At 36.6% G+C, this 27,684-nt stretch overlaps 1 protein-coding gene across 1 annotated transcript in view; it reads left to right on the top strand.

Annotated features, from left to right (window-relative positions):
• Positions 1-27,684, top strand: part of GLT1D1 (glycosyltransferase 1 domain containing 1) — a 59,849-nt gene that overhangs the window by 15,791 nt on the left and 16,374 nt on the right. Inside the window, exons 4-10 of the mRNA XM_085321072.1 lie at positions 90-141; positions 4,891-4,927; positions 6,184-6,240; positions 16,495-16,590; positions 17,740-17,789; positions 25,095-25,138; positions 26,713-26,833. Coding sequence (XP_085177198.1) covers positions 90-141; positions 4,891-4,927; positions 6,184-6,240; positions 16,495-16,590; positions 17,740-17,789; positions 25,095-25,138; positions 26,713-26,833 — 457 coding nt within the window. The remainder of the gene's footprint in view (positions 1-89; positions 142-4,890; positions 4,928-6,183; positions 6,241-16,494; positions 16,591-17,739; positions 17,790-25,094; positions 25,139-26,712; positions 26,834-27,684) is intronic.

Here is a 27,684-nt window from a genome sequence, read left to right as displayed (position 1 = left end):
TATAAAGATTTTTTTCTGAAGTACTCTTCTGTTTTTATGTTTAATCATTTTAAGCAGGTGATCCCAACCATCTTTGTCCATTTAACTAGGTTTGCAGTGGCTTTCACGACGAAAATGAAGGAACTGGCAGCAGCAGAATGGGTATGTTTATGTGATGGTGATGGTGATTATAGCATTAGCAACCAGGCATTTTCCTAAAATGTTTTCTAAATAATGCTAGAAAATTGTAATAATCTTCATAATYTGTATTCTTTTCTTTTTTTCTCTTCAGAGAAAGCATTTCATATTTATGTGCTTTGACAGGTCAAATAGATCTGATRTTTAAAAGCTGTTTGGTATTTGAAAAGAGTATGGAGCGGTTTAGGAAGTGCTTCTTTGTAGCATTTAAAACTAATCATTGCTGTTATTATTGAGTGTCTCCTGATACCATATGCATATATTGTTTCTTTTCGCATCATTTAATAAACCTCTTTATATTGGCAAATTTTTGCTAAACAGCTTTACTTACAATAAGGAATTTGAAAGAATAATTTGAAGATACTTGTTTTGTGAGCACTGAAAATAGAATGAACTCCTTAAGGTGAAGTGCAGGGCTAAAATGGAAGTTACACTAAGCCCAGCAATATGTAACGCACAGCACTAGGCTTTGAAGGGTGTTTATATAGCACAAAATAGCTCTTAATAACTTTTTTTTTTTAACTCGTGTCTACTTCTGGAAACAAAATGAAACACATTTCGCTTTTTCTGTGTTGCATGATATACCTGGCAATAAAATTATTTTCATCCTACAATATAGTGGGTAAATGTATTTGACAAAGTATTTGCAGGGAATTACTTATYCAGCCAGGAACTGGCAGTAATAATGGAAAACAAAATCTGCAGAATAAAACAAAATGATAGTTAACTGGTAATACTGAATGTTTTTTATCCTTTAGTAGCAAATGCATTATCCGTATGAAATACATTTTCTTATACTAAATTTAGTTTACCTGCAGAGAAACATATATACATACAGAAAAAATGTGAAAACCCTTCAAATGCAGATTCTTGATAGCCTCATTAATTAGTCAAAATATATTTAAGTTGTKACACTGTTATTAGAATTATTATTTAATATTAGTTTAACATAATTCTCCATATCTGTGTATATGAAATCTGYTGTATATTAACTTTAATGAATCCTGGATTGATAGTAAGCTCCCTGTTACTCCCCTGTTTTCATATAGACTCATTGATAGTAATTATATTTTACAAAGACCCAGAAGTTCCCTGGGAGATTGGATTTTAAATGCGGTGAATCCAAGTCTGTCACTGCTGTAGATCATTGATGGCTTTGCCACTGARTTCAATGAGTCTGGGATCAAGCTCTTAACTTTCTAGTCCCACAGCAAATACTAATTTCAGTTCTGTGCAGCTAGATAGTTTAATTCATTCCATAGACTGTTCAAATAATGTCTAGGTGTCGTACAAGGTAAATGCAGTAGCCTCATGCAGTTCTTTGTGAGGTGAACTTGCTTGCTTGGATAATGTGCTGTTTTGGTGAAAGTCCATGGCAGATTAGGGAATCGAAGGCAAGTCTGTTAAATCTTAAGCTGAAAAATCACCTGCTGACTTGTGTCTTAAATCCCAGAGGGTTGAGTTTTGTTTTTTTCCAGCTGTATTTTCATATTGAGAGAGAGCGCAAAGGCCACACATTTACTTTCAAATACTGAACATCTTTCCATACCSTAGTTCACAGAATATTAACACTTTTTACATATTAAGTGACATTAACATAAACTGCATTGTTCCTCTGAYGTGTGCTTTATTAGTTAGATAGTCCATTAAGAATTTAAATTACTAACTTGTAAGCAATTGTGCTAAGCAGAAGAGCTGTATCTTCCAATGAATTGTTTCCTATTGCATTGGATAAATTATCTTTAATTATACAATACCTAATATGGCGTTTGTAATAATCTGAATTCTAAGTGAGTTGGAAATACTGTAAAGATCTTGTGCTTATGTGTTTTATTTCAATAGYGTAATACCAGTGCGTAAGAAAGAATTACCTATGGCCAGTTTTATTAGCATTCAATTTCATTTTTCCATTTTCCTCGCTACCCTTTAAAATAAAGAATATAACAGAAAATTGATCTATAGAATGTGCATACATCTGTATGCGCTGTTACACAGCATTCCTGCCCTTTTATTCTTGATGATCTGAGCTCTGGGAGGAATATATTTACTCACTGTAAAGCCATTAAGGGTCTGGCAGAGCATAAACCAGATGCTTAACTTTAAACTTATGTTTGAATTTTAGTAATAGGGAACTAAGTATATACTTTTCCCCCACTGAATTTTGAAGCAGAATTATGCAGCATGTTGGCTGTGGAGATAAAKCTGGTTTAAGCTGCCCTCTACCCCATCTGCTTTTTTTCTACTGCTTCTTTTGTTGCATCTATGTCCCAGCTTTAAACTTCAACCATTCCTGGTATCTTGCAAATCAGAAAGCTGCAGCTGACCTCCAACTTGTGATGCTCTCTTTGTTATTTGTGAGRCTTTTTTTTGCATGAGATCTGATATAAATTAACTTGTTATGTACTTATAGGTAGGATAAGGACAAAGATGTGTTAAGCAGTTGAAGCACTTCTGGTATTATTTTAAATGCTTTGAATAGAAATATTCTTACGGCTTTTGAAAGATGTAGTCCATTTGTACACTTATTYGTACACTGTAGCATTAACAGTGTATGCTCTTTCCTGCATCCATTTTTATGTATTTGCTGGTTGTTCATTTGATTTTTTTTCRTGAATTAGCTGGTTCAGTCACTCTGACTCTCAGAAGCCACCTCCCTCCCATCTGTGTACTGCATCTTGTTGATGGCTATTCCCTTCCTTCTAACTCATTTCTGTCATTTTCTTATTGTAGTTTATTTTTAGTAATTAAAACAGAACATTATGACTGAGCAGTGGACTGGGGGGGGCAGTCACATAGAAATGATAGTAGAAAAACAAGGCATTTGCAGCCAATAAATAAATAAATAAGCCTTTCCTTGGCTTATTTTCTGAGCTGACTGGTTGCTTCAACAGTTGGTGTCTGTGTTAAATCTTTCTTCTCTCACTACAAGCTTTCTTCCTGCCTTGAAGTCATTTACCTGCAACTGCGATTTCACAGACTGCAGCCTGCTGCAAAGGATAAGGTGCGGAGGAGAGAGGAGAAGGGAAGACTATGTGCAGCTTGACACGATCCGCTGCTATTTGAGATGTTCTGCCTTGTTTAACTCTGGCTCTGCTTTTCCAGCAACGCTCCACGTTAAGAGGCGTATCTTCGTGACAGTATTTAGCTTGGAGAGTTCATCAGTGTGTCGTCTGTGTGCCAGCAGTGTATCCCACTGCCCAGGGTGGGGTGGCTGGGTGGGCAGCGTAGCAGTCCTTTCTCCATCTGGTGGAGGGATAGTGTAGTGGCTATCACATCTGCTTTACATGCTGAAGGTCCTGGGTTCAAGGCCCAGTGGAACCAGCACCAGAAAGTCTTTAGGGGGTTAGGTTTAGCTCAGTTGGTTAGAGCATGGTGCCAGTAATGCCAAGGTTGCGGGTCTGATCCCTGTACGGGCCACTCATTTGAGGGTTGGCCTAGATGATCTCCAGAGGTCCTTTTTGTCCTTACCAATTCTATGATTCTTAGGAACTAGTTAAAATATTGTTATCTGCACTTYAGAGTCACGGCAGCCCAAAGACTGGTGACTCACAGAGATGCAGCCTGAGAAAGGACTGTGCCTCTCGGCATGATGAAGTCGCCACTGGTGAGGAGACAGGATCTACCCCTGAGATAGCCAGACTGATGCTGTGCAGGATGCTGTTCGTTTCTGGATGCTATGAAGAGATGTTAAGCAACAGATCTAGCAGGACTGAAAGAATGTAATGGCAAACTGAAACACTCAAGGGTATATTGAGCGAAACTGTTGGAGACTACATACCATCTGAGTAATGTCTGAACTTCCTCCTTCACGGGCATCGCAAAGAGTGCTTTTAAAACACCTAGGARTTGTCTGAACACAGAGATTTGCTTAAGTATTTTGAGCTTAGAGAGACTCTGCTTGTTTGCAAGATTTGGGTGGTGTGKTTTTTTTGTTTGTTTTTGGCAAATTCAGAAAGATAWCAAGGATATTTCTTTGTTTTCGTGGAAAAACACATATGATTCCACAGCTGGCATTATAGAAATTTATTGAAATAAGAACTTGCTTATTCTACTGTGTACTAGGTACTTAAAAATAGTTAAATAATTTCTTGTGCAATTTTATTTGAGAGTTTTCTGCAATAACTACTACTGACCAGTTTTCCTGCATAGACAATTCTAAATATTTGACAGCAATCTTTGAGAAGGTTACAGGTAAGTAGGGTTTGTTGCATGCCTGATGTGTCTGAAAATTCTATTACATACTGATGTACACTGTGGTTTTGAAACCAATTATAACTTTTCTGTCTAAACGAGTATTTTTGGAAACTAAAGCTGTTCTGTAGTGGGAAATCTTCTTTTCTATGGAAATATTTTATTTTTCCATGCAGTGAGCATGTTAATGATTATGAGAAATGATACGGATATAAACAAAAAATAAGTTTCTACTGAACCGGTAATTGTGTTATTTACAAAATTGATTCACTGATACTGTAAATATTCATAGTAAATATAGTTTGAATTGCTGACTTTGTTGGCTTTTGGTCTTAATAAAGTATTCCTTTCTAATGGCCAGTTTTGGTTCTTAGTAGCCAAAACGAAATCAGGCTGATGACTATTTTGTTATAGTAGGTTTAGTAGGTTTTTTTATTTTATTTTTATTTTTTTATTTTTTTTACTAAACGGATTTTTTATAGTGAATTATGAAAGTTACTTTTCTTCTCTTTCTCTTTAAAGCCAGATGCTAGGAAGAAAATATATGTCCAAACGCAAGGTGAGAGTTTTGAAAGAGTGACGAAGGCAGTCAGTTTATTTAAATCTTGTTATTTAGTACCTATATGTTTATGTATGTGTCTTCTTTGCCCTGGATATATTTTGTTTAAATGGGAATTGAGTCTGAAGTCCCGACTCCACTGAAGTTGTTGAACATTTTGCCATTGACTTTACTTGGAACGTTATTTCAATCTGTTACCTTAAATTTTCAAATCATTTAGTACTTTATAATTTTTTTCCCGGGTGCCTTACAGTAGGAATCTGAAAACTAGGGTAACTCCAAGCTTTCTCCCAAGCTTACAGAAGTCAATGGGCTTTGGATTAGATGTGCAATATGATTTCATACAAAGTGTTGAATGATTGTTCTCTGTAGCTCCAAATTCCTTTATGTACTCTGAGCTGAGTTCCCAGAAAAAATGACATCAAACAAGTATCTAATCTGGAGTATATTACTTAAGTGAGTAGCTCAGGGAACATTCAATTCAGCATTTTAGATGTGACTGCTTCAGATTCTTCTCCCAGTTTCGTATACCTAAATCTATAGATATAGTCTATAGACTTCAAAACTGACTGTATATTAGATAATATATATATTTTTTTGAAAGGTAAAGTGAAATATTTTCAAAGGAGTTATTTTGGAAATATTCCTTATGAGGATATTTAACCTGTATTTAAGCCCCTTGGAGGGTTTAGTTTGCTAGGAGAATAAATGAATAGTTAAATTAATAATTTCATTACTAAAATAATTAATTCTTAGTATAAAGCAAAACAAGTAAATTAAATTAACATTCAGTTTAAACTAATATTTATTTTTATATAAATTTCTTTTACCTGTTTTGCCATGGAGGAAGGATTTGGGTCTGAGCTGAGTTGTATCTATTTGGAATAATTGGAATAAACCAAATTCTGTACCTGTGTGTGGTTTGGGATAATAAGCTCCCTCACATAATATTATCTCATATATAGATTTTTAAGAGGCCAAATTCAGCATGATGTAAATGGGCATAATTCCTTGGGTTACTGAAGAAGCTCGTATACTACATGATGGAGCAAAACTTTATCTTCAACGTGAATACTGCAAAAATGTAGTCCAGGCAACTTGGATGGGAAGTTTGATATGGGAGCAGCTGTATCTGGAATTCAGTGTGTTTGACAGAAACATTGTTTTCTCAGGACAAGACTTAAAGTTCAGACTTAGTTCAGCCATCCAGTGACCAGTAAAAAAAAAAAATGTATTTTTTTACTTTTTGAACACAGGAATTAAGACTACACCCAGTGAAACTTTTGACTGGTATAGATTTCTACAAAATGCAGGTAAAAATCTTTTTTTTTTTTTTTTTTTTTTTTGCTATATTCCCTATATTTATGCTTAATAGATGTCATTCTGGTAAGAATTTTAGAATATGAGAATTAACTAGTTCTATAATAAAATGGCTTAATGATATGAAAAATATAAAACTCATTAGATTCAGATAGAATATCAAGTGCTACTCAGAATTCTGCTCTGAAATGTTATTTAGTAAACTACCCATGTGGCTTCCAGATTGCAGGTCTTTGCAGTAATGAATTGCAGCTGTGTGCTGCACTATGTGAATTGCATGAAAAGATAAAATGGTCATGATTTATGGTTCAGTATCCCCTAGAAGGTAAGTTAGACCAGAGCTGCAATACCTGGCCATGATGTTCTTTACAACTGTGTGATAGAAACTGCGTATGTCTTTTGCAAAAGAGCACATCAAGTGCAGAAGGGAAATATGCATTGATGTTTTATTATTTGGTCTTGATCTAGTGTCTTTGTTTTCACTAATGTAATAGCATGTAAAGCAGGTGAACTAATTTAAAGTCACCTGATCTTGGCAATAACTTAATTGCTACAGCTGTCTTGCCCCACAAGAAGAATTTGTAGGCATTTTACTGTGGGGAAAAAATTATTTCAATGTGATATTCATTGGTGTGGTCTCTGATAGTACAGCTGTTTTCTCTGTTAGAAATGAACCCACGCTATTCAATTGCTTTATCACATCAGTAAATGTGTGCCATTATTCAAAACCAGTGTCCAATTTTAAATTGAGCATTGTGAGGTTATTTCATTCTCAGTAAATCATGGCACACAAGTACAGCGCCACTAAGATTAATAATTTTCTGAAGTGAAGTGATTTGTCATTGCTAGTGTAGCCCTAGTGTTGATTAGATCTCATGTCCAACCATTTCATGATTAAACGAACAGTCAACAGATTGAGGAGAGGGAAGCTCCCCCTAAAGTGCATTTCATCTGATATATTGGAGACAGTTTTTTTACCTAATGTGTACTAATGCACAAGTGCAAAATAATTCAAAATGCAYATGAAAAGAAAACTGCAATGTGACTCCAACAGATGTGTCTGTTAAATAATAACTTGAAAACTGGCATCAAACTATTCAGTACTGATTTTTATGACTCTTTCATCTCATTCATCTTCTCAGTCTTGCCTCTGTTTCCCTCTCTGGTGGCAGGCTGCAATTACCACTTCTCTTAATATTGCATATGGAGGCAGGTTTTTGGCTCTACCKTTTGCTTGCCACAGACTAATTAGAAGTTTCCATTGAAATGCTTTTCCTGGGATTTGCAGTTTCAAAGTGCTTAAAGTATTTAAAATTCTACTGAACTTGGAGCAATCACTAGAAGACTATTAAAAATTGAAGACAGTTTTCCTCAKAAGAATACCATTTGGATAGTGTAGGCTTACACAATCAAGTGCACTTTAAAAGATCCTTAGCTTTTATGCAGATAAAGCTGTCCGATGTGGTTCACCTCATGGCATTTATCTTTTTTTTTCTTTTTTTATATATCTATTTTTTTTAACTTCTGTCCTGAATTTTTATTCTACATCTACAGGCAATTAATGATTTTTGTGGGAAATACTTCCCCAGGTAACTCTTGCCTGTATCCTTAGCAGTGTCCTTGGACTTGTCAAATTCAGGGTTTCCAGGACAGGCTGTAAAGAAACAGCATACCTACCATACCAATTGCAGTGCATTTGAGCTGCTAGTGATAAGCATCCTTGATAATCAGGCCACACATTGCCAAGTTATTCTTTAAAGTGAAATAGGCCCTTCAGAAAATTTCAAGATTCTTTTATAGAATAGATTTCATATGAATATTCTTTGTATAGAATTTCTCAGTCATAGAAAGCCTTAACACTTGACTCATGTTAAAATCACACCACTACATGAATAGTCACTGTAAATCCATAGAATASCCTCAGAAAGAATTTAATTTTAGATTCAGTGTTAACTGAGAGTGGCAGAATGTGGCAAATACGTTTTACTGTCAGACACTCATACACCCTTCCCTTTCTTGTCCCCCAAATGTGAATAGTACTAAAATAAAAGCTAAGGAAACTCAGTCTTTCTTAGCTTTCATTTGATACTTTGGGTGGCTAATATACATGGTAATTGCCTAATACAAACTGAAGCAGTGCTCTGAAAAGATTTTTATTGTCGTCATTATGGGTGCAAYACAATTTCAGCACAAAAATCTTGGAATCACTATTTTCTTCATAGACTCAGCAGCAGACTTAAGAGCTGCAGCGGTGGTGTTTGTAGAGTTACTGTTCTTAGTTCCTAGCGGCAGCATTTTCAGTGGCTGGCTGTTAAAACATTTATTGGCTAAATCTACAAAAAAGAGAGCTTTTAAAGTTAATTTGCATTGTAGTTATAGTCAGCTTCATGCTGTTTGTCTTATAAGAGAGAGACTGTAAGCAACAGTAGCCAAACCAAAAAGCTGAACCAAGCCCAAATTTCAACACAGACTTCAACAAGACAACTTGTTGAGTAACTCAGGCTATTTAGGAAAGTGCTGCAGCCTGTCAGTCTGGAGGCCGGACTGGCTGATCAAAATCGTCTTCTCTGCCTTTGTCATGTGGGAACCTATTTACAGCATAATCAGTTTTGTTATCAGTTTAAGATGCCTGTCTGTGGGCTTCAGAGAGACAATGAAAGTTCAGGCTTTTGTGGAAAATTAAGTGACAGAAAATGACAAGACAGTGTAAGTAAATGTGAAAACTGAGGCTGACCTTCTCTAACAACTTAGCTCAAGAATGGAATATAGCTACGTAGTAGCACAGAGCCTGGCTTGACGTCCTCATACCTTGATGAAAGCTTTCTTTTGATTTCACTGGAAGGTGGCTGAAGCACGGACGATGTAAACCCTCATAAATTAGCCATTGTGTGATTAGAAGGAGTAGATAACTAGAAGTCTATGCTAATGAACTGGGAAAGCACGTCTGCCTGACAGACAAGACTAAAACCTGATTTTCTGGGAGGTGACATGGAATCATAAAATAAGATGCTTACTATACTATCAAATAAAATGTGGGATATGCTTTTGGTGTTTGATTTTTTTCTACTCTCAGGTAATCTCTGCTTCATAGCAAGGCTAATTTCAGAGCCTGAAAAGTTTACATGACCTGTCATGGCACAGACAGGGTTTTACAGAGGCATTATATTTTCCTAGAGCTATTCAGGGAAAAAAAGGACATGCATAAGGCAAATTAAGTAGTAAAAGTTCATGCAGATATACAGCTAGCTATAGAAATAATGGTATGACAGTGGCAGTAAACTGTGTTCCTCCGCAGATCTGAAAGCACAGACTTTCTTTTATTATCTGGTCTGCTAGAAATAATGAGATACAGGAAAAAAAGGAATGCTAGAGAATCTTGCAGTCTAATTTTTCTGGATTAGAGAGCTGCCCCTAGAAGTTACTAGGTTCTTTCAACTTTTGTTGTCTTCACAAACATGTTAGCAAACTCCAGCAAATATTAAGTGCGTTGTTGACTTTTAAACATTTTGGATGTAGAGATTTCTGTCGGTTCCCCTTAATTTTTGAGGACGATTGCTTTGTAGAATAAAAGCTCAACTTCATAAAACACGTAAGAACATGTTTRAGAGCTGAGGGTGATTGTTARTTATGTTGCTAAAATGAGACCTAATTTGGCTAATAATTTGCTAAGTTCTGTTTCATTAGTGACTTCAATTACAGAAATTTCAGAATCAGTGTAAAATAAGACAGAATGTTGAAGCTGGACACTGCCATGTTAAACAGGGTGGAAAACTTGGCTTCTCTGAGMAACCTGTTTTGARTAGTTGACCTGAAAAAGAGATGTAGAATTATTGTTTAAATATCTTAWACAGAAATCAGACTCTTGGTGCCAAGAGACTAAAAGAGTTAATGAATGGTATTTCTACTGTGTGAACAAAGATATGAATACAAAGAATAAGGAAGAGTTAAAAGACTCTGGTTAGCAAAAATATATGCCAGAGTTGGAAAGATTTATTCAGGGTTCAAACTCAAGAAAATAAAATAACCAGATTTGAGTCCAAAATCTCAGCAAGAAACCTATAGATTCCTCCTTCTAGGAGACCTGTCTAAAGTGTTGGAGACAGATAAATGAACAATTTTCAAARGGAATAAAAGACCTGCTGTGGTTGAAAGTGAATAGAAGGGAAAATGAGAAAGGTAATTCACCTTCACCATCTTGCCATAGCTTAGACTTTGCTTCTGAACAGAATAGAATTTGGATGGGTAAGCCCATGTGGACCTGGTGTGGTCATCCAAAGATCCTTAGAACACATCTGTGAACTTGAAGTCAGGGGTTGGAAAATTAATCCTAAAACCATTTATTATTTTGGACCTAGTATTGATAAGAACTGTTGTGACCGTAAGCAGTGTTTATGTTACTCGGAAATCTTTGCATTCTACGTTATAACCTGCAAATACAATATTAATATTAATARATTATTAATAAATTAATACAAACCAATCACGTTTCTCAAGTATATTGATATAAATTAATAAATTATTAATATTAATATACTTGATAAACATATTTACTCCCTAGTAAAAATGGATTTTAAGCTATAAATGAATGAACTTGTTTTAAGAACTTTTGTTTTGTGAGGTTGTGGAGTCAGGTCTAAAATAATAACTTTGAATGAAAAATTGTTGTTTTTTTTTTTTTGTTTTTCCCCTCCATAGAGATTTTTAAAACATCCTACAAAAGCACAGCAAAGAATTTAGATAAGAAAATTATTTTTATTTTCTTTATGTGAACAAGTGGTAAGAAAATAAGTCACATAAGATATTCTCAGACTGCTACTTTACTTCTCAAAAAGCTGATGCTTGATATTACTCATTCACTTAGTGGCCTGCAGCTTTTCAATAAGATTAAAGATTTGCAGTAAACTTTTTAAACTGTACATCCACAATTGCTAAGCTTTTTTTCTCCTGATTGTAGCTAGRGGGATGAGGTTAAATGAATCTACTCTTTCAAAATCTGTTTGGATGATATTTGTACTTACTCTTGCTTTTCTGATAAAAAAACAGTGTCTTTACTAATGCTTCAGAAGTGATTCTGATTTCTGTGTTATCTGTTTTCCTGTTATACTATCCTGACATCTAAGATTTTTTTAAAAGGCCCATGTGTGAACTATCATAGTGTATCTAAGACAAGTTCCTTTACCTTTTTTTTTTTTAGTAAGTACATTATTTCTAGTGAAAATTACTGTTCTAAAAAGACTTGATGTTACAAACATGATTGTCCAAGTTTGGGTAAGGAACAAACTAGGATCTTAGGAAAGGAACGGCGTATCTGCAGGCCTCGACAGGAAAGCGTTGTGTTCCCAAACCGTTTTCCCCTGCCCTTAAAATATTCCATTCTMTCATTCTGACTTTCAACTGAAGACCACAAAAGAGTTTACCAGAAGTTAAACCCAGGGCCATTGCTTTCTATCAAACAGTTGTTWCTTCTGCTTGCAGGCGGATGGGTGAGGTTAGATAGGCAAGTCTCGATTTACTGGGGCGCTTTGTGCAGGCCGCACTGCGACCCGGACTCGTAGCCAGCGGGAGAACACGCGAGTCTTGACTATTAATCGCATTTCATTTATTAAGACAACACRCTTTGTGCCTGGCTCTAATGCTGTCAACAGATACACTAGCACAGTAGTTCGGTCCCCTTGCGACCGTGCAGTTCCACCCTGAAACGTTAAGTGCCGAGGCTACATTGCTGTGTTTCAGCTGTGAGCAGCGTAACGCCACCTCTGCTCCCATCTGAAGGAGTTCTCCTGCCTGGGGCGGTCCCGGGGCGGGCCTGACCTGCCGCAGGGTCTGCTCGTCTCAGCTCCCAGCCCTGCGGTCCTGCGCGGCGTGTCCGGACAGCGTGCTGTCAGGCTGATGAGAGGAGCGAGTGGCGTTTCCGTAGTCCTGTCAGTCGCGCGTGCGGCTTCACCCTCTCGCGTCTTGCTGAACTGGTGACCTGCGAAGCGGGCTCAGGACTGGCCGTGGCTAATGTGCGACTGTTTTTTTACAGATAAGGCCAGAATAACGGATCAGACCAGGCAGTAGACTAATATTGACAAGGCATGTTTAAAGGGCGACTCTTACTGGCRTTAAACGATTATTTTAGTCAGTGACACGAGTGTTGGTTGTAGTGGTGAGACTTACGTTCAGTGTGTAGCGGTTCTGAAGGACGGCCGGACAGCCTGTACCGTGCAGTCTTTTTTAATTGTCAGAGATTATGTACAAATCCATTTTGTATTTTCCTTGCAAAGCAAAYGTAAGGTGCATGAACCAGAAGATAAGCACACAGTACTGTTTCAAATCTTTGCTTTTGTAATGCTAAGAAAAGCAGGGAAAAATAGACACAAGTATTYTTTGTTGCCTGGGGGTTTGTGTGCCATTCGAACAAGATAGTGGCACAATGAATGTATCAAAAGTGCAGATCAGTCGATTGTGYCATGTTTATGTATTTCTATCTCAGAACTAAAACACACACGGCAGTAAAGTCTTACTGTCGTTTAAGTAGACTTTCTGGGAAAGGTGGAGCTATGGCAAAAATTCAGATTGCAAAAGTCTTGTTTAAGCTCAAAGGAAAAGATACCTTCTTTCAAGTATCAGTTTTCACACAGCTGACAGGGCTGTAGCTTGTAAAAGGCCACTACTGCAGTTACTCAGTTAATATGTTTCCCTCATTAGTGTTCTTGCGAGGACAAAGCGTACTAAARCGGTTGCTTTCTTGTACAAATGGCTAGAGGTTGTTTTTTCTCACAGCAGGGATTGTAGCAAGCTTAAGAAAGCAACAGGTGGGGAAAAGCTGATAGAAGCATCGTCTTGATGTGCAAGTTAACCRTTTTCAGTGTATGGACAGAAAGGGAATGAGACATGTCAGTGCTGCTTCAGTCTGGTCTTAAGCAGGCAGAGAATGAACGTGTTGCCGGCAGCAGAGAGCAGCAGTGATGCTCTGGTAACACAGTCTTCTCAGGAATATCTTCATATGTTTCTAAGTGGATTGTGTTGGGGAAAGTCTGGCTATAAAAATGAATTAGAGGATGACCAAGATCTACAACATACAGTAAAATAAAACTGTAACTAATTTTTGCTTCACTAAATTGAATGGTAGAGGCAAGGTGAATCCTTCCTTGAATAGCCCTTCTCTGGTGATTTTTTAGAAATGCCATATGATGTAGTCCAGTGTGCCTAATGTCTGGTATTCAGAGAAAAGTGCAAAAAATTTCATAATAGACAAGTGGGTTCTGTAAAGTTGCACAAAAGGGATAATCTGCCAGTGAGAGTTGAGTCTTGTGAATACCTTTTCAAAAAAAAAAAAAAATCAAATCAGTCGGCTCTTTCCAGAAACAAATATTAATAATTGCTGTAGGCAATTTCACTAGTGAAATAATTAGACTGTTATTCATGAGATTTTTGAAAAGGTACCTCTAAGTGCCACAGGAATTGAATGAAAAAAAATCCAAACTACAAAGTAAAATTACTGTCTGTAGGGCCTGTTTGCAGTTTCTCTTTTGGGTTAAAGTTTCCCTACAGGCAGCAGAGTGGCATTCAGGATTAGAGCTGCTCTATTAGGGCTTTTCAAAGTACTTTAAAACCCCTATCTAATAAAACAAAAAGACTGAAAGCAATAAGATGGAAACAAAAAGGTGCTAAGAGGTAAAAAGAAGTTGTTTCAAACATAATGAGGATTGGAGTTGTATCAAGAATATTATAATTCTATAATCTCTGGGAGAGATAACAGTGAGATCTAGTTATTCATTACTATCTGACTGTGTTTTCAGCATTAACTTTCTTAGTTCCAAAATAGCAGAATTGAACATCAATAGGTGGGAGTTCATAAATTAAAGTGAGTTACGGATAATTAAAAATGCAATCTGAATTTTGTTGACACTTTCTAGTAACCTGTTTTTGTGAGTTTAGGTCATGACTTTAGGTCATGAGTTTAGGTCAATGAATTGAAATCATTGCTACACTGCATAAAAACAAAGAGTATTAATGGACCCGAAGAAAGGGCTTTTTCAATCCAAATGTTTGTGTGTTATAGATTACAAATTATTTCTTGGTCTAATAAACAGTAGCATATTACTTACCTTGTCTGCTGCAGCCACTCTCGACAGTTCAAGCTATTTAAATTAAATCAAACTGAATAATGAACTCTGTGACGGGAAATATTTTAAAGCCCCTGAACTGGCTTTTAATTTTTAAAGCAATAGCACTTGAATGTCGTAAATCACCATGCTTCTGATTCCCCCTCCATCTGCAATAGAGATTGGATACAGAGCTCATATTAATCTAGTTCCTTGACACGAGGAGAGGTATAAGGCCTATTTTCTAGCCTGTTTCTTCCAGGGCCTGGAACAGACCCTTCAGTTAAGTTAGCCCTGCTGCGTACAACCCGGTGAAGTAAAGTAAGTTCGTAGCAAGTTTGTGCGATCTTAGATTATAAATCGCATCAACTCAGCGATGCTATGTGAGGCAGCTCAGTTGTTCTCAGAAGATGACGACAGTGCCGCTGCAGTTATCCTCCTTTTATTAATCTTAAATCCCAGAGATAGCAATTCTGATCATACAGCATCTCCTGCACCAGCATCACCCTCCTGGCAGTGCTGCAGCGTCGCCCCAGCGCGGGAGCYGCACGTTGGTGTCCCCAGGCAGCCTGCTGCTGAAGGGGATGGCTTGACAGTCCTTGTTAAGTTGCCTCGTGGCAGAAGATACRTGTCATCTATCCTTGCCATGAGCTCAATAGACAGGAGAAGTGAAGGATGGCAAACTGATTTGTTTTGTGYAGTAAATCAAACATGAAAATGAGTGTTTATTAAATTATGGTGTTGCTATGTATGCTCATTCAGCGATTTGTGTATTTTATCATAAGCACACTTTACCAAAGTTCATCGCATGATGACCCTTCTCCAGAATTATGTTCTGAATTAATTGTGCTCTCAGAGAGCCAATGGCAACTGCAATATCATACATCAGATAGTTTTTTCTTCCTTTTTTGATATAACCTACAAAATTAACTTTTTAACRTATTTTTGTTGTATATTTTCAAATTTATTTGAGATATTTTGAATATTAAAAAAAGCATTTTGAGATTTTTCCCAATATATTTTATATTTGTRTTTCTTCTCCATAGTTAAAATAAATGCTTTGCAGTAATTTATTTTCTGGTTAGCTACCATGCAGCAATGTTGGCACTAATGCTGGACATTGACCTGATCTTTCACAGCAAAATGTGTTTCAGATCAAGAACTGTTATCTCTACAGACAGTGATCAACTGAGTCTCACAATATCCTTGAAGCAGGTGTGGAGTTGTTATGTAGAAGCATATTTATTCCTATTAAGAGTAGAAAATTGAGAAATGCCCTGATTTGTATAGTTGCTCAGGCAGTCAAAGCTGGGTTCTGGTGTCCAAGAACACAGCCTCCCAACTTTTTTTTTTTTCTTTTTTCTTTTTTTTTTCCTCAAAGCCTGCACATTTTCTGCCTCTGAAAATAAACTCCTATGTCCTGTAAAATGGTACATATGATTGAGTTCTCCAGTGAATTGATTTGAGGGTTTATGTAAGAGCAAGTCTCAATCCCATTTCTGGTACAAATTCACTCTAAGTATAGGGCTTCAATGTCTGTCCGTATTCACTCCATCTGTAAAAATAGACTAATATTTCAAAGAGCGGTAGTGATTCCTATTGCGCTTTGGATCTTACCCCTGATGCAAGGAAAATGCTTTGAAAATGGGTTGTACTTAATATTGTAAGTAGAGCTACTGAGGTGTGAGTTTTGCTACAGGATTTTTTCTTTTTTTAATTAGAGTGAATTTTGATTCAAATCACAAAGCTTGTATGCCTGTTCGGGGCAGGGGGAGGGGTGTTACTTCCCCCCCCCCCCTTCTGGTTTTTCCTTTCTAATAAGCTAAATAAATAAATAAATAAAGGCAGYGCTGAAATTGGTTTCCTTGCAACTGTGCGGGGCTACCAGCATCTGCCAGATACACTTTTCCTAAGGATCAGGGACTTTGAGCTTTCTGGAATTTGGTGGAAATCTATGGAATCTAATTTYGAAATTTAACTGACTCTGCTGAAATTATTTCTCACTGAAATCAAAGGAAGAACACTGAGWATTTTTCAGAATCCACCCTATTACTGCTGTTATTAAGTCCTGTTGTATGTGCTCATTCATGAAATAATTACTTTGAATGTGTTTAACTTTGATATTTGCATTCAGACTTTTACAATACTTTCTTTCAGACATTCCTACAGACATRGACAATTTACATGTTTTTCTTTTGATATGTGGAGTTCGAAGAATCAAAGACCCTCTGTATTTAGTAGATGTATTTTCAGGTAGGTGCCYGCTCCTCTTCATACTCTTATGTTGTCCCTGGATGCATTTCGTTCAGATGCATTTCTTTTACTGTTTATAAGTTTGATATAAGCTGTTTTATTCATTGCAAAAAACTTCATATTATATTTATATTTTAAAAAAAAGTGTTCATGTAACTATTGATCTGCTGCAACGTTATTTCTGTACTTTGTCTTTTCCTGCCTGCTGGGAATAAAAGAACATTAAAAACAAAACAATATTCGATGCTTTTACTTGTTGGCAAAACTATTTTGCTACTGCATACAATATTAATGGAAGAAAAAAGAAGAGTTCACCTACTTTAAAATAAGATTTTAATCTTATTGCCCTGAGGCTGGTGCACTCATTTGCATGTGTGCTAAGGTATACCATTAAAATTACAAGCCAATCTTACCACCCATCCTTACAGCTCAGTACTGTAAGCTAGGCTGAGTTTTTCTCGTAGTCACATGGGTGACTGTTTTTGCCARATTTTGAACTTGTGGCTGTAAAAGRTTCAGCTGTTCCAAATTGGAAAATTAGTTTTAATGATTCCATTTATTTTTTTTATGTACAACTTCACCACCTTCTGACAGTTAACAATAAATGTATTTTATTAAAAGTAACTATTCTGGTTACTATTCTGTGATTACTACTGTTCTAGTTACTTCTGGTTACTACTATTCATTACTATGGGATCTATTCTGGTATTTGAGGAATGGCAGATTTCTCTTGCATACATAATAATGTAATTATTAATTGTAATGGTTGCAGTTGTTTCTACACCTTCCTTCACACAGGAGGAAAAATCCAAATCATTTTGGCTTAGTGGCCAGAGTCACTGCATTCTATAAAGCCTTGTTCTCTTGAGATGATTGAAAATGAATATCTGAGCTTAGTTAAATAACCCTTGAGTCATAAGAGACTGCATGAGGCAGAAATCCTGAAGACTGCCTTTCAGATATGCTAATTGTTTGAATGCTGAGTATTCAGTCCTTTAAGTGATATTACAACATTTGCCTAATGCTACCTGCTTTATTCATGCAGCTATTTACATTGATTTCAGAGGAAGAAGACTACTTTGTCTGCTTTTTAAATACTAGTATTTTAAATTATTATTTGTGATTAGTTATTCTCCTATTCTGTTTTAGACTGGCACAGCAAGGAACCCAGTGTCCATCTGGGCATAATTGGACCTGCAGTAAGTTGTTACTGTCATTATTATTTTATTAGTTTGTTTATTACTAAATAGTTCTGTTTACTCACATACGAGATACTACCATAATTCTTTCCAAAWGGAACCTGAGTCAAAGGGCTTCTAACTTTCATAAAGATAATAAGATACAAACGTAGTAATGAAGGCTACTCTCAGTTGGTCTTAACTGTGGAAGTGGAACAGACACTGGTGGGATAGACCAAAGTTAAAGGTTCTGCTGTTAGCTGAGAGGCCACAGTGAGTATTTTTCATACCTCGCAGAGCTTAGGCTTCTGGTGCTATCTCCCCAATATATGGACTGTGTAGGCTTCAGATTTCAACCTTTATTTCTCTGTTGTGGTGCATRTGAGTTTGACTCACTGAGTACAAAGAATATTCACTTAGCATAATTTGTATGCTAAAAGGGAAAGAAGCTAAGAGGGGTTTCTAAGAGGATGTGCACTGATTTCGCCTAACTGTTCACTTAAGGTTTGGTTTTGTTTTAATGCAAACTGTCATCAGTAGAGCTAAAGAGTTTACAGCAACTGAAGATTCGTTTTGCAGATAGTGAATATTCTGAGGGCTTGGGCTAGTTTTGTAAAAGACTCATTTGGAGTACTTAATTTTGTATCTAGTTCACATGTATCCCTTGGTAATGCTATTCATTGGTTATGGTCTCTTAGAGCAAAACATTTAGTGTTACGTTTGACTACAGAACCAGCTTTTGAAAATTAAAAAGTGTAAAAATATTTGGATTTTTAAATCAGATTCTCTATACCTGTTGAATAGCATGAAGTTTGTTATTTTTTGAGTGATTTTTAAATCAGGTATCATGACTTTTTAGCAAGTGACCAGTCTGAACACCTCTGAAAAAGGAAGTGTGGACCTCTTTAGCTAAGTCTAAGTCTGCCTTAAATGTTTAAAAGGTGGCAAATGTGTTGCAGAAATTCTCTGCTAGCCCTCTGCATATGACAGATTTCTTTTTCTGTAGTCTCTTAAAACCTGTTTGAGTATACACCACTGTTTCTGTTATTACCACTCTGAGATCTGATTTCACCTGCAGAAATTGAGGCCTTTAAAAAGGAATCTTCCATGTACATGTAAATGATGTTTTTATGACTTTTGTCAAGTATAGTACTAAAAAAGTACAAACTACCAAATTAATTATTATTTTCAGAACTATGTAAGAAAGAGGAAGAATCCCCACATCTACCTCTAACCAATACCCTACCTAAATATTTGCCAGCACAGTATTTGCKGGGGGTCAGATCCTCAATGGTGGTGACTGCGCTGAAAATTGGGATGAGTGAGGGGAAATGCAAGTCTCTGAGCTACCTAAGTGCTCTTCCAGGTTCCTTTATGCAGCTTCCCAAGGCCCTGGAGAGAGGGACTTTTGCTTCTACTATGTTGCCTATGTCAATGGAGTATATTCCAAACTAAAAAAAAAAAACCCTACTTGTAGGACTTAAAATTAATTGTGCTGCATATGTATCCATAGCAGCAGAAGTCTTGAAAAAACAGGCTGTAGTCTTGATCTAAACAGTGGAAAAGATAAGGCTACTGGCTGTGTCATTTGAAAAAGGAAAAAATCCTTGCGGGTGCTAAAAGAGTGCTAAAAGCTTCATTATCTTACCTGGRAAATCTCTGGGTCTCTCTTATCCGTCTCATCTCTGATTCGACTTCATGTGACCCAGAAAACTTGCAGGCAATCTAATATATGACAAAATACACAAAATCTGAATGGGCAAATAAGAATTATTTTTCTGTTTTTTTCATTCAGTTTTGTTCTTTGTAAATTTCAGGGCATAGGATTTTATGTAAAAAAAAATTTTACATTTTGATTTTTATCTGCATTATTTCCACRCTAATATACAAAATGATTTGAAAGTGAACTGGGATGAAAGGTAAATCTAGAGCAGCTATATTGAAGAATCAAGAGATGCGCTTGCTGTCTCCAGTGTKGATTTTAGGAATTTTGGTTCTCTTTTATATTTGTTTTAATTTTTCATGAGCTAATGTCTTTACAGTAAGCTACCAGAAATAACCCTATAGCAAYGCATAGAAGGGATCAAGGACTGAACCTCCTTCAAACATTTAAAAGCATGTTTCTCTCATAGTATTAAATTATTGTTAAAGGAGGGCCAATTAGAGAATTATTTTGTGAGCTAAAATAAATCTCAGGTACATTCCATGTGTTTGGCTCTACTGGTGTTTGGCTCTACTTTTTTTACTCATGTTACTTCTCAGACCACAAGATCCTGTGGGAATCAGTGGCACTACCTGTGAAACAAGTCATATTTATTATGAATATTAAAAAAGAATACATTAAGAATAATAGTAATTAAGAATTTAAAAAGGTCTGTGTGCTGTTTTCTGCTTTGTTTATATTAGATTATTGGCCTTTTCCTGCATTTGCAAAGCACAGTTGTCTCAGGATGAGGTCCTGTATAATGTAACACTTTCAGCATTTATCTCCTGCTTCATTTTTCCTGTTGTCCATTTCTGTTTTAAATAATGAAGTAATTTGAAACAATAGCTTATTTTTAGCATGTCTACATTCCAAGAATAGAAACTTAGAAAACTCTTTAAAAGTTAAGACCACAAAACTTGTGTTCAGCTGTTGGGTAGCCTCTTGAAGCCTGCTTTGTATGCTCTGTGTGATTCTTAACTGTTCTTGTAGACAGTACAGAATACTACTGTGTTTATAATGATATTGTTTTTCATTGACAGCTATCTGTGTTTATAGTGATATTGTTTTTTGTTGACAGCTATTTTTCAGCTATCCAACTTCTTTCTATTCCTGTTGAGACAGTTTTAGTTGAATATCTGCCTCCAGAGATGGAAGGACCTATCAGGTCATGTAGTCCATCTCTTTATAGTTTATGACTGCTACCTACTCTGTTTTCTGGGCTGGTTTTAAAATGAAACARCTAATGGCACTCTCACTGCTTTCTGGAAGAATATTCCATGTGCAAACATACTTTAGTGTTGGAAAGTTGTTCCTATATACAACCTTTATTTTTTTTTCTTAATTTCATCATTTTTATGGCATACATTCCACAATCTTCTGCTACGCTAAGCAATTCCTCACTGTCCATCATGACAGCATTTCAGTAACTTGGACTCTGATGTACTTGCTTTCCCTTAACTGCCTTGTCAGTGTTTATAAACTTGGGCTTTTTGGTACTTCCTTTGTACGTAAAAACATCCTTCAACTTGCTTGGCGAATAATAGTCCCTTAACCCCACTTCCAGAAGAACTCAATGCAACAGATAAATCTTGCTTAAATATCTGAGCTTACAATTTTGTAAAATATCTACAATTTAAGCTTACTTATTCATAAAAAGGTAGATCAAAAGTAGTGATTTCTTCCTTTCTGTAGAACTATTGAGGTATGAGTTCTGTTTCTGGCTGTCACTGATTTGTTGTGGTATCTTTGGGAGCATTATCAAGTACAGTGATTTGCATCGTTCTGCTGGTGAACATGGATAACAATAGTTCTATATCTGCATATGTATGAATTTAGATACACAAACATATGTGCACACATACAGATGCATATATATATGTGGTTATATCTATTTATTAGATTCTGTTTACAGATTTTAGAATTCTGGTAAGATGTTGGGCATGCAAGTGATTAGGATGTATRGATAATTAATATTTTCTTAGAGAGAATCTAGTACCTCCTTAATAGAAATATGGAAATCCTTGATAATGTAAGTCACGGGTTTTTGAAAATGTGTGGACAGAGATTATTAAAATTGCAGAGGATTTGCTCTAGATCAATAAGAAATTAAAAAATAAATATCACAGGTCTTTTTCACCCCCCAAAAATCTTTCCTGTCAAGAGGGATTTTTCATTTAGTGTATAATAGAGTGGTTAAATTTTGGTCATATGTAATAAAAGCCAAAGACAATAGCATTGTTTTTACTCAGGTAACCAGAATGCAGGATCATCAGTCAAGTTGTAAAAGGCTAGATTCAAATCTATTTTCTGCCTAATTCAGAGCATAATCTCTTATTTCTTACAAAATTCATTTTCTTCACTATTGCTTTGTTCACATAATATTTAAGCAGTCTGTATTCTGCTCCAGGATACCCCACAGCACAGTAATTAGCAATCTCAGATAGGAGATGATGTTAAAATTTTAAATTCCTTAGCCTGAAGAGCTACAGCCTAAATAACTGTCTTACTCACTGAGATATTTTTAAAAGGAAAGAGCTACTTCCACTGTTATGCTGACAGCTCTTCTAACCCGCWGTTCCGTTGTTTTTCAAGAAAAACTTYATTCAACTGAAATTTTTGTTAGAAATATTGAAATYAACTGTTTCAATATTTTAACAGTGGGTTGTCAATTTTTGTTTCAGACTTAAAGTTTTGCTGATTTAGATCCCGTTTGMCAAATTGTTTCAGCTGACTGAAAACTGCATCGTTAGTTGTCGCAGACTGAGGTAGTAGTGCTGCAGGTTAGATCAGGAGACGTTACGTTTTCGGAGAAGCTGATGTAGAAGGGCTGAATTCGGTACGTTAGTCAGGTTCCTAAACTTCTGGTACGTTTGCTGCAGGCAGATTGCGTTCTGCCGCAGACAGCAGTTGTGTTTTTCTGGGGAYGCTCGTTCTTGCTGTGCCTGTTCAACAGTTGGACAGATAAAAATTGTAATGTGGGGTCACCTGCTGCTGTGAATAAAGCTGATTCTTTACCCAGTGATACTGTCAAAACCTTGCAAACCACAGACACCGAGCAAACTCCCTACGCGTATTGAATGTTTGCAGAAATAGCTTTTGACTCTCTATTACTCAGGGCAGTTTTCTGACAGAACTTTGAATGTACTAAGASCTGAGATTTTTTTTCTACAAAGCTTAGATGGCCACAATAGTCCCAGCATCATAATGAAGGTGTTTCTGTACCATTTCTTCAGGTTGAGCTCATAGCTGTTTAGCATAGTTCGTTTATAGAAGGTCCCCTGGATTTTGATCACTGTAGGTCCTGTGCTTAACAGAAACCTTCATCTTTGGACAATATTTGATCCATGACTTTCTGCAGTGTTGAACATGTCTCAGGTGTTTCTTTGCCTCTCAGCAGAGTAGAACTTCGTTAATAGGACTCCTGGTCCTGCTAGGTGGGGTTCCTTGCTGCGTACCCACCGCACTGTCCGTGCGTCRTCCGCTCTGATAGAAGCTGTTCGTGCTGTGCAAGCTGCCTTCCTCTGATCTCCGATGAAATGTGTCGCTCTCTGAAGGCTTTCCCTGTGTTAAAGATCAATGCACAAACGATTGCTTAACAAAAAAAAAAAAGATAGATAACTTATGAGCACGTTTGCCTGGTACATTGATGGATAACAAACGAAAGCATGGAAGGAAACACCCCTCTGCCTGTAGAAGGAGCTGGGCTGTTGAGAGGCTTTGGGTTGAAATAACCCTGTCTTTTCCATAGGTTCTTCTGAGAATGTGCTGTGTTCCTAGGCAGCCTGCCATAGTCAATTGGCTTAGGAAGCTTTCAYGTCTTTGAAGCGCGTTTCCAACTTACTGAACAGCTTTAATTAAATCTAATTTTCTGTTATATTGAGACTGTGGTTAGATGACTATGATGACTGTGCCCCCTCAAGTTCCTAAATGTAGCTCTCAGGGATCACTGTTGCTTCCCTAATATTGTTGCACCCATCCTGAAAGTAGTATTTTAACTGAATTTTCATATTCAGGCCAGATTTCTTGGAATACAGCTTACAGGACTGTGGACAGATGGCAATTTCTTGGCTTCCACAGGAGTAGATAGGATAGAAATTAATATTTTACAACTTTTATGAGTCACAGACCATACTTTTTTCATCCTTCTAAAGGTAGAAAAGCAAAAGCCAATATCTCACTGCTCATTAAATCACTTGCATGTACTCCATTGATTTCAATGGAAACAGAGTATAGTTCCTCGTGGGAGGAACTTGGCATTAAAACAGTACTTTGGAGAGAAAGCTGAAAARGTGCTTATGTAGAAATAGTAATCATGAAGTTCAGTATAAAATATCCAAGGAACCTTTGAATTGGCGTATCGGTTAGAGTATAAGTTGCTGTCATACCTTGTTGCCAGGATTAAGTGGTGCTTCAGGAAAGGGCACCTGTTTTCTCCCATACTGTTACTGAAAATACTTTCTCAAGCAGTTAYGTGAGCTTTTTGTTTTTTACATGGAGTAGGAATTATTCGAGAATGCAAGAGTGATTTGCTTGAATATTTTGATTTATGAAGCCCTAGGTTTCATGACATTAATTATTCTTTTCTTCAAAATACACAGTCACAGCTATTAAATCACTTCTGATTTTTTTTCAAAAGTTTTCTAAATTGTTTTGTTACTGTTCTCTATCTTGTATTTTATAACAAAGAAATAACACATTAGCATGCATTAAAAAAATAAGCCGTGCTGTCCTCAGTGCTTTCAACTGCTGTGTGCTGTACAGCCTGTCATAAATTAATATATTCAGTCTGCCTTGATAAAARCAAGTCCAGTGCTGTTCTTCATGTCTAGTTAAGGATTTCCAAATTCTGTTTGCTTCGTGTTAAATGAGAATAATAGACTTAGTTAAGCTTTGTAAATAAACTTTCTGGAGTTAATTGCCCATCTTAATTTTTAATCTAGCTTATTTTGTATAAGTTTGCTTATTAATTTTCAAGCAAAATGCATAACGTGCATAAAATCTATTTGACTGTCTCAGTTATACACAGATCTCTTCCTGTGTTAACTAAAGCCTGAAAAGTACCTTTCCTACATCRCGCTGTTACCTCATACATAAAGATATTTGGCACATCAGTGCATTGTTCCTCGCTTAGATTTTATTTGTCAAATCAGTCATTTGAATTATGGAAGCATTAGCAAGGCGATTGGARACCAATCCTTCATTCATTTTAAGTAGATCTACAGCTAATTAGAACCTGCAGCCAGAGGGGTGTCAGAAGACAAAAAAAAATGAAAGCTCCCTTTTAAGGGTGCCCAAAGCTGACGTGAATTAAGAGCAGCCACGTAAAGCTTTACAAGTGGAGCAGTCAGTTCACATGCGCTCTCCTGAGCATTAACATCCCTAGCGAGAGGCCTGTTCTACCTATCGATCACTCACAAGAGCACTCATCCCAAGAATCAAAGTTCCTCTACCGAATAACCTATCTCTGGTATGTTTTTAAAGCTCAATTTACTTATGTGTTTAAATACTGTAGCAAAAATGCACTAAAATTGATGTGTATTTGTTTTTCTGTTCTGGATATTTCAAATGTACACTATAGTTTCAAAGTAGTGCCATATACCTGTGTGTATATTTCTTTCTAGGTTGATCCACTTTTTACGTGTGAAGTCAAAGAAAAAGTTAAAAGGTAAGAAGTGTTAATTTGATGCCTTTTTATCTGCTTCATATTGAAGCTGCTGTCTGGCTAGTTTTTTAGATCATGTCCATAAACACTCATTTGTATATACAATGAACACAGATGCAGTTCTCTCTTTATGACTAACAAATATGTTCTGATAATTTGGCACATAATGTTCTCAGACCAGATACTCTGTACATTTAAAATTTTAGGATAACCAGTAGATCGCTTCATGTTTTGTGTTCAGTCACATCTGATTTAGAATTAGGTATGATTTATACTTATTATTCTTTCGGGCTGTTTCATTTGTTCTTTTACTTTGACTTCTGCAAGATTTTGTATGCTGTTGTGAGTGACTGAGTAGAGGGACAAGTACAACCCTGAGTAGCTTTTTTCTGTCTCTAGTTTATGTGCTTCCTAATTGAAGGGTATGAATTTTAGAGAACAGAGGGTGGTTTTTGTTTGTTTGTTTTTGTTTTGTTTTGTTTTTGTTTTTTGTCTGGAGTAGATAGAGTTGCCTGGCCAGAGCAGAACAACCTAGAACAACCTTCTCTGATTGTTAATATCAGTCATATGCCTCAGGGTTGAAATCTGCACAGAGTATGTGTTTTTTGTAATTCCATTTTCAGAGAGAGAATATTTTGCTTGGTTCCTTTCAGGTTGTTAATGGAAAATGTCTCCTTTAATCATGCTTTGATACTGCAGTTGATATAGTTATTTATGTCTACAGAAGCTGGGTGTTACGGTCTGTAGAGTCAGAAGAGCAACATTTAGCAAGGTCTGGTTGACAGGGAGCTGGTATTAGGGTCAGATGCACTTGTGCTCACATCTGGCTTAGTGACCTCCTGGAGAGCATGAAAAGGCAGAAGCAGGCTCATCAGCTGGAGGAGATTCTAGCTTCTTGAAACCAGTCACCAGTCTGAAAGAGCTCAGTCACTTCATCAGAGACAGAACACCTTGCTGCCCTGTTTTTCTGTCCTTTGCCCTTGATTTGATTGATCTTGATTAATCTGAGGAAGATGATAATAATAGGAATGTAACCATTAAGAAAAGAGACAGCAAGAGTGCTTATACCAGAAGAGGAAGCAGAGCAGAGCTGACAGAAGCATGGTCCATCCCAAAACAACGGTTTTTGTAAAGTCAGCACCTCCTGCAGTTGATCATTCTTATGATCCTGCTTTTTCCCCTCAACACTTCTTATCATACATACCGTCCCTGTGTATATAAACTGTGTGTTTTTCATAAAGTACTGCATGAATCCTTCCTTTATGCAGTAAATTCTTACGGGAAAGTGGCATCCCTATCTGCTGAACCGAGCTCCTTCAGCTGTGAAACTGGCAGTGGTTAACAGAGACTGGTATTAAGGGATTGATTCTAAAGCTCCAGAACAACAGATAACAAAGTAGCAGAGAGGGAGTCCACCTACAGAAAGCTAGGAAAAATGTGGTAAAGTGACCTGCCCATGGGCGAGTGATTGTTAACGCCAAACCCCTGTCTGAACCCTTCAAAGGGCCACCTTCCATCATTGCCCTAAGTTTTGGACAGTAAAATTCTTAGAACTCATATTAGCACTTTATTTCTAGGGCACCTGGAGTACATTTGTTACAGGAGATGTCACAAGATGATCTTCATGCTGCAATGAAAAGATGCTTTGCTGTGGTGAACACCTCTATTTCAGAGGGAATGTCTGCTGCAATTCTGGAGGTAATTTCATCTTTGCAAGAAGGGTGTTCAGTGAGGTTACAGTGAATCTGAAATAGCCTTTTATCAGTGGAAACACATGTCAACATTTTATGTCCACGTTTCAAAGCTGGTTGAGACTAAACTAAACTATTTCTTTTCACAAGTGTTACTAATTAAGGTTTTTTCCCCCTTTAAACTGATAGATTTTTATAGTTCTCCTGGTTATTTATTTTTAAAGGGCACAGTGTAATTTTTTTCAATCCTGTTAAATTAACATTACAGACCTGAGATACGAGAATTATTCTGATTTATTGGGACTGCTGCTATTCTTGATTCAATGTCTACTTCCTTGTAATGTTGCTAAAATAGATTTATTTTTACATCCTTTCACAAAGCAATCTAAGAGCTGTATTTGCTTATTTAATTCTGAAACGATTAATGAATGAATGACGTGCTTAGTTAATTTTTTTGTCATCAGTACTGAAAATGAATAACCAGGTTTATTTCGTACCTGACAAAGCAGGGCCCTGCTTAGTATCAAATGCTCTCTAGAAAAGAAACGTACTTGAAGTGGAAGTTCTTTGGGCAGGGGCCGTCTAATATTCTGTTCTTTTAGTGGCTGCTGCGTGTTGGTTTATCATTGATGATCACAGAAACTGTTACATGACTTGTTATTGATAATGACTCTCCCACTGCTGTTTCTTTTGAGTAATCACGTGTTGCATTTCCAGCATGCTTGTCAGTTCTTTGTAAGTAAGCTCACTAAGTTAGCAGCATAAGAATTCTGAAAATTAAGTTATGCTGATACGGCAAATGTGTGTTTCCTTTCTGAAATGCCAGTTGTTCAGAGGTGGATGCAGATGCTGTTTCAC

This window comes from Rhea americana, unplaced genomic scaffold (assembly GCF_003343005.1).
Source record: "Rhea americana isolate MKP2758 unplaced genomic scaffold, rheAme1 scaffold_68, whole genome shotgun sequence".
Classification (NCBI taxonomy): domain Eukaryota; kingdom Metazoa; phylum Chordata; class Aves; order Rheiformes; family Rheidae; genus Rhea; species Rhea americana.
This window is presented reverse-complemented; position numbering and strand designations above follow the sequence as displayed.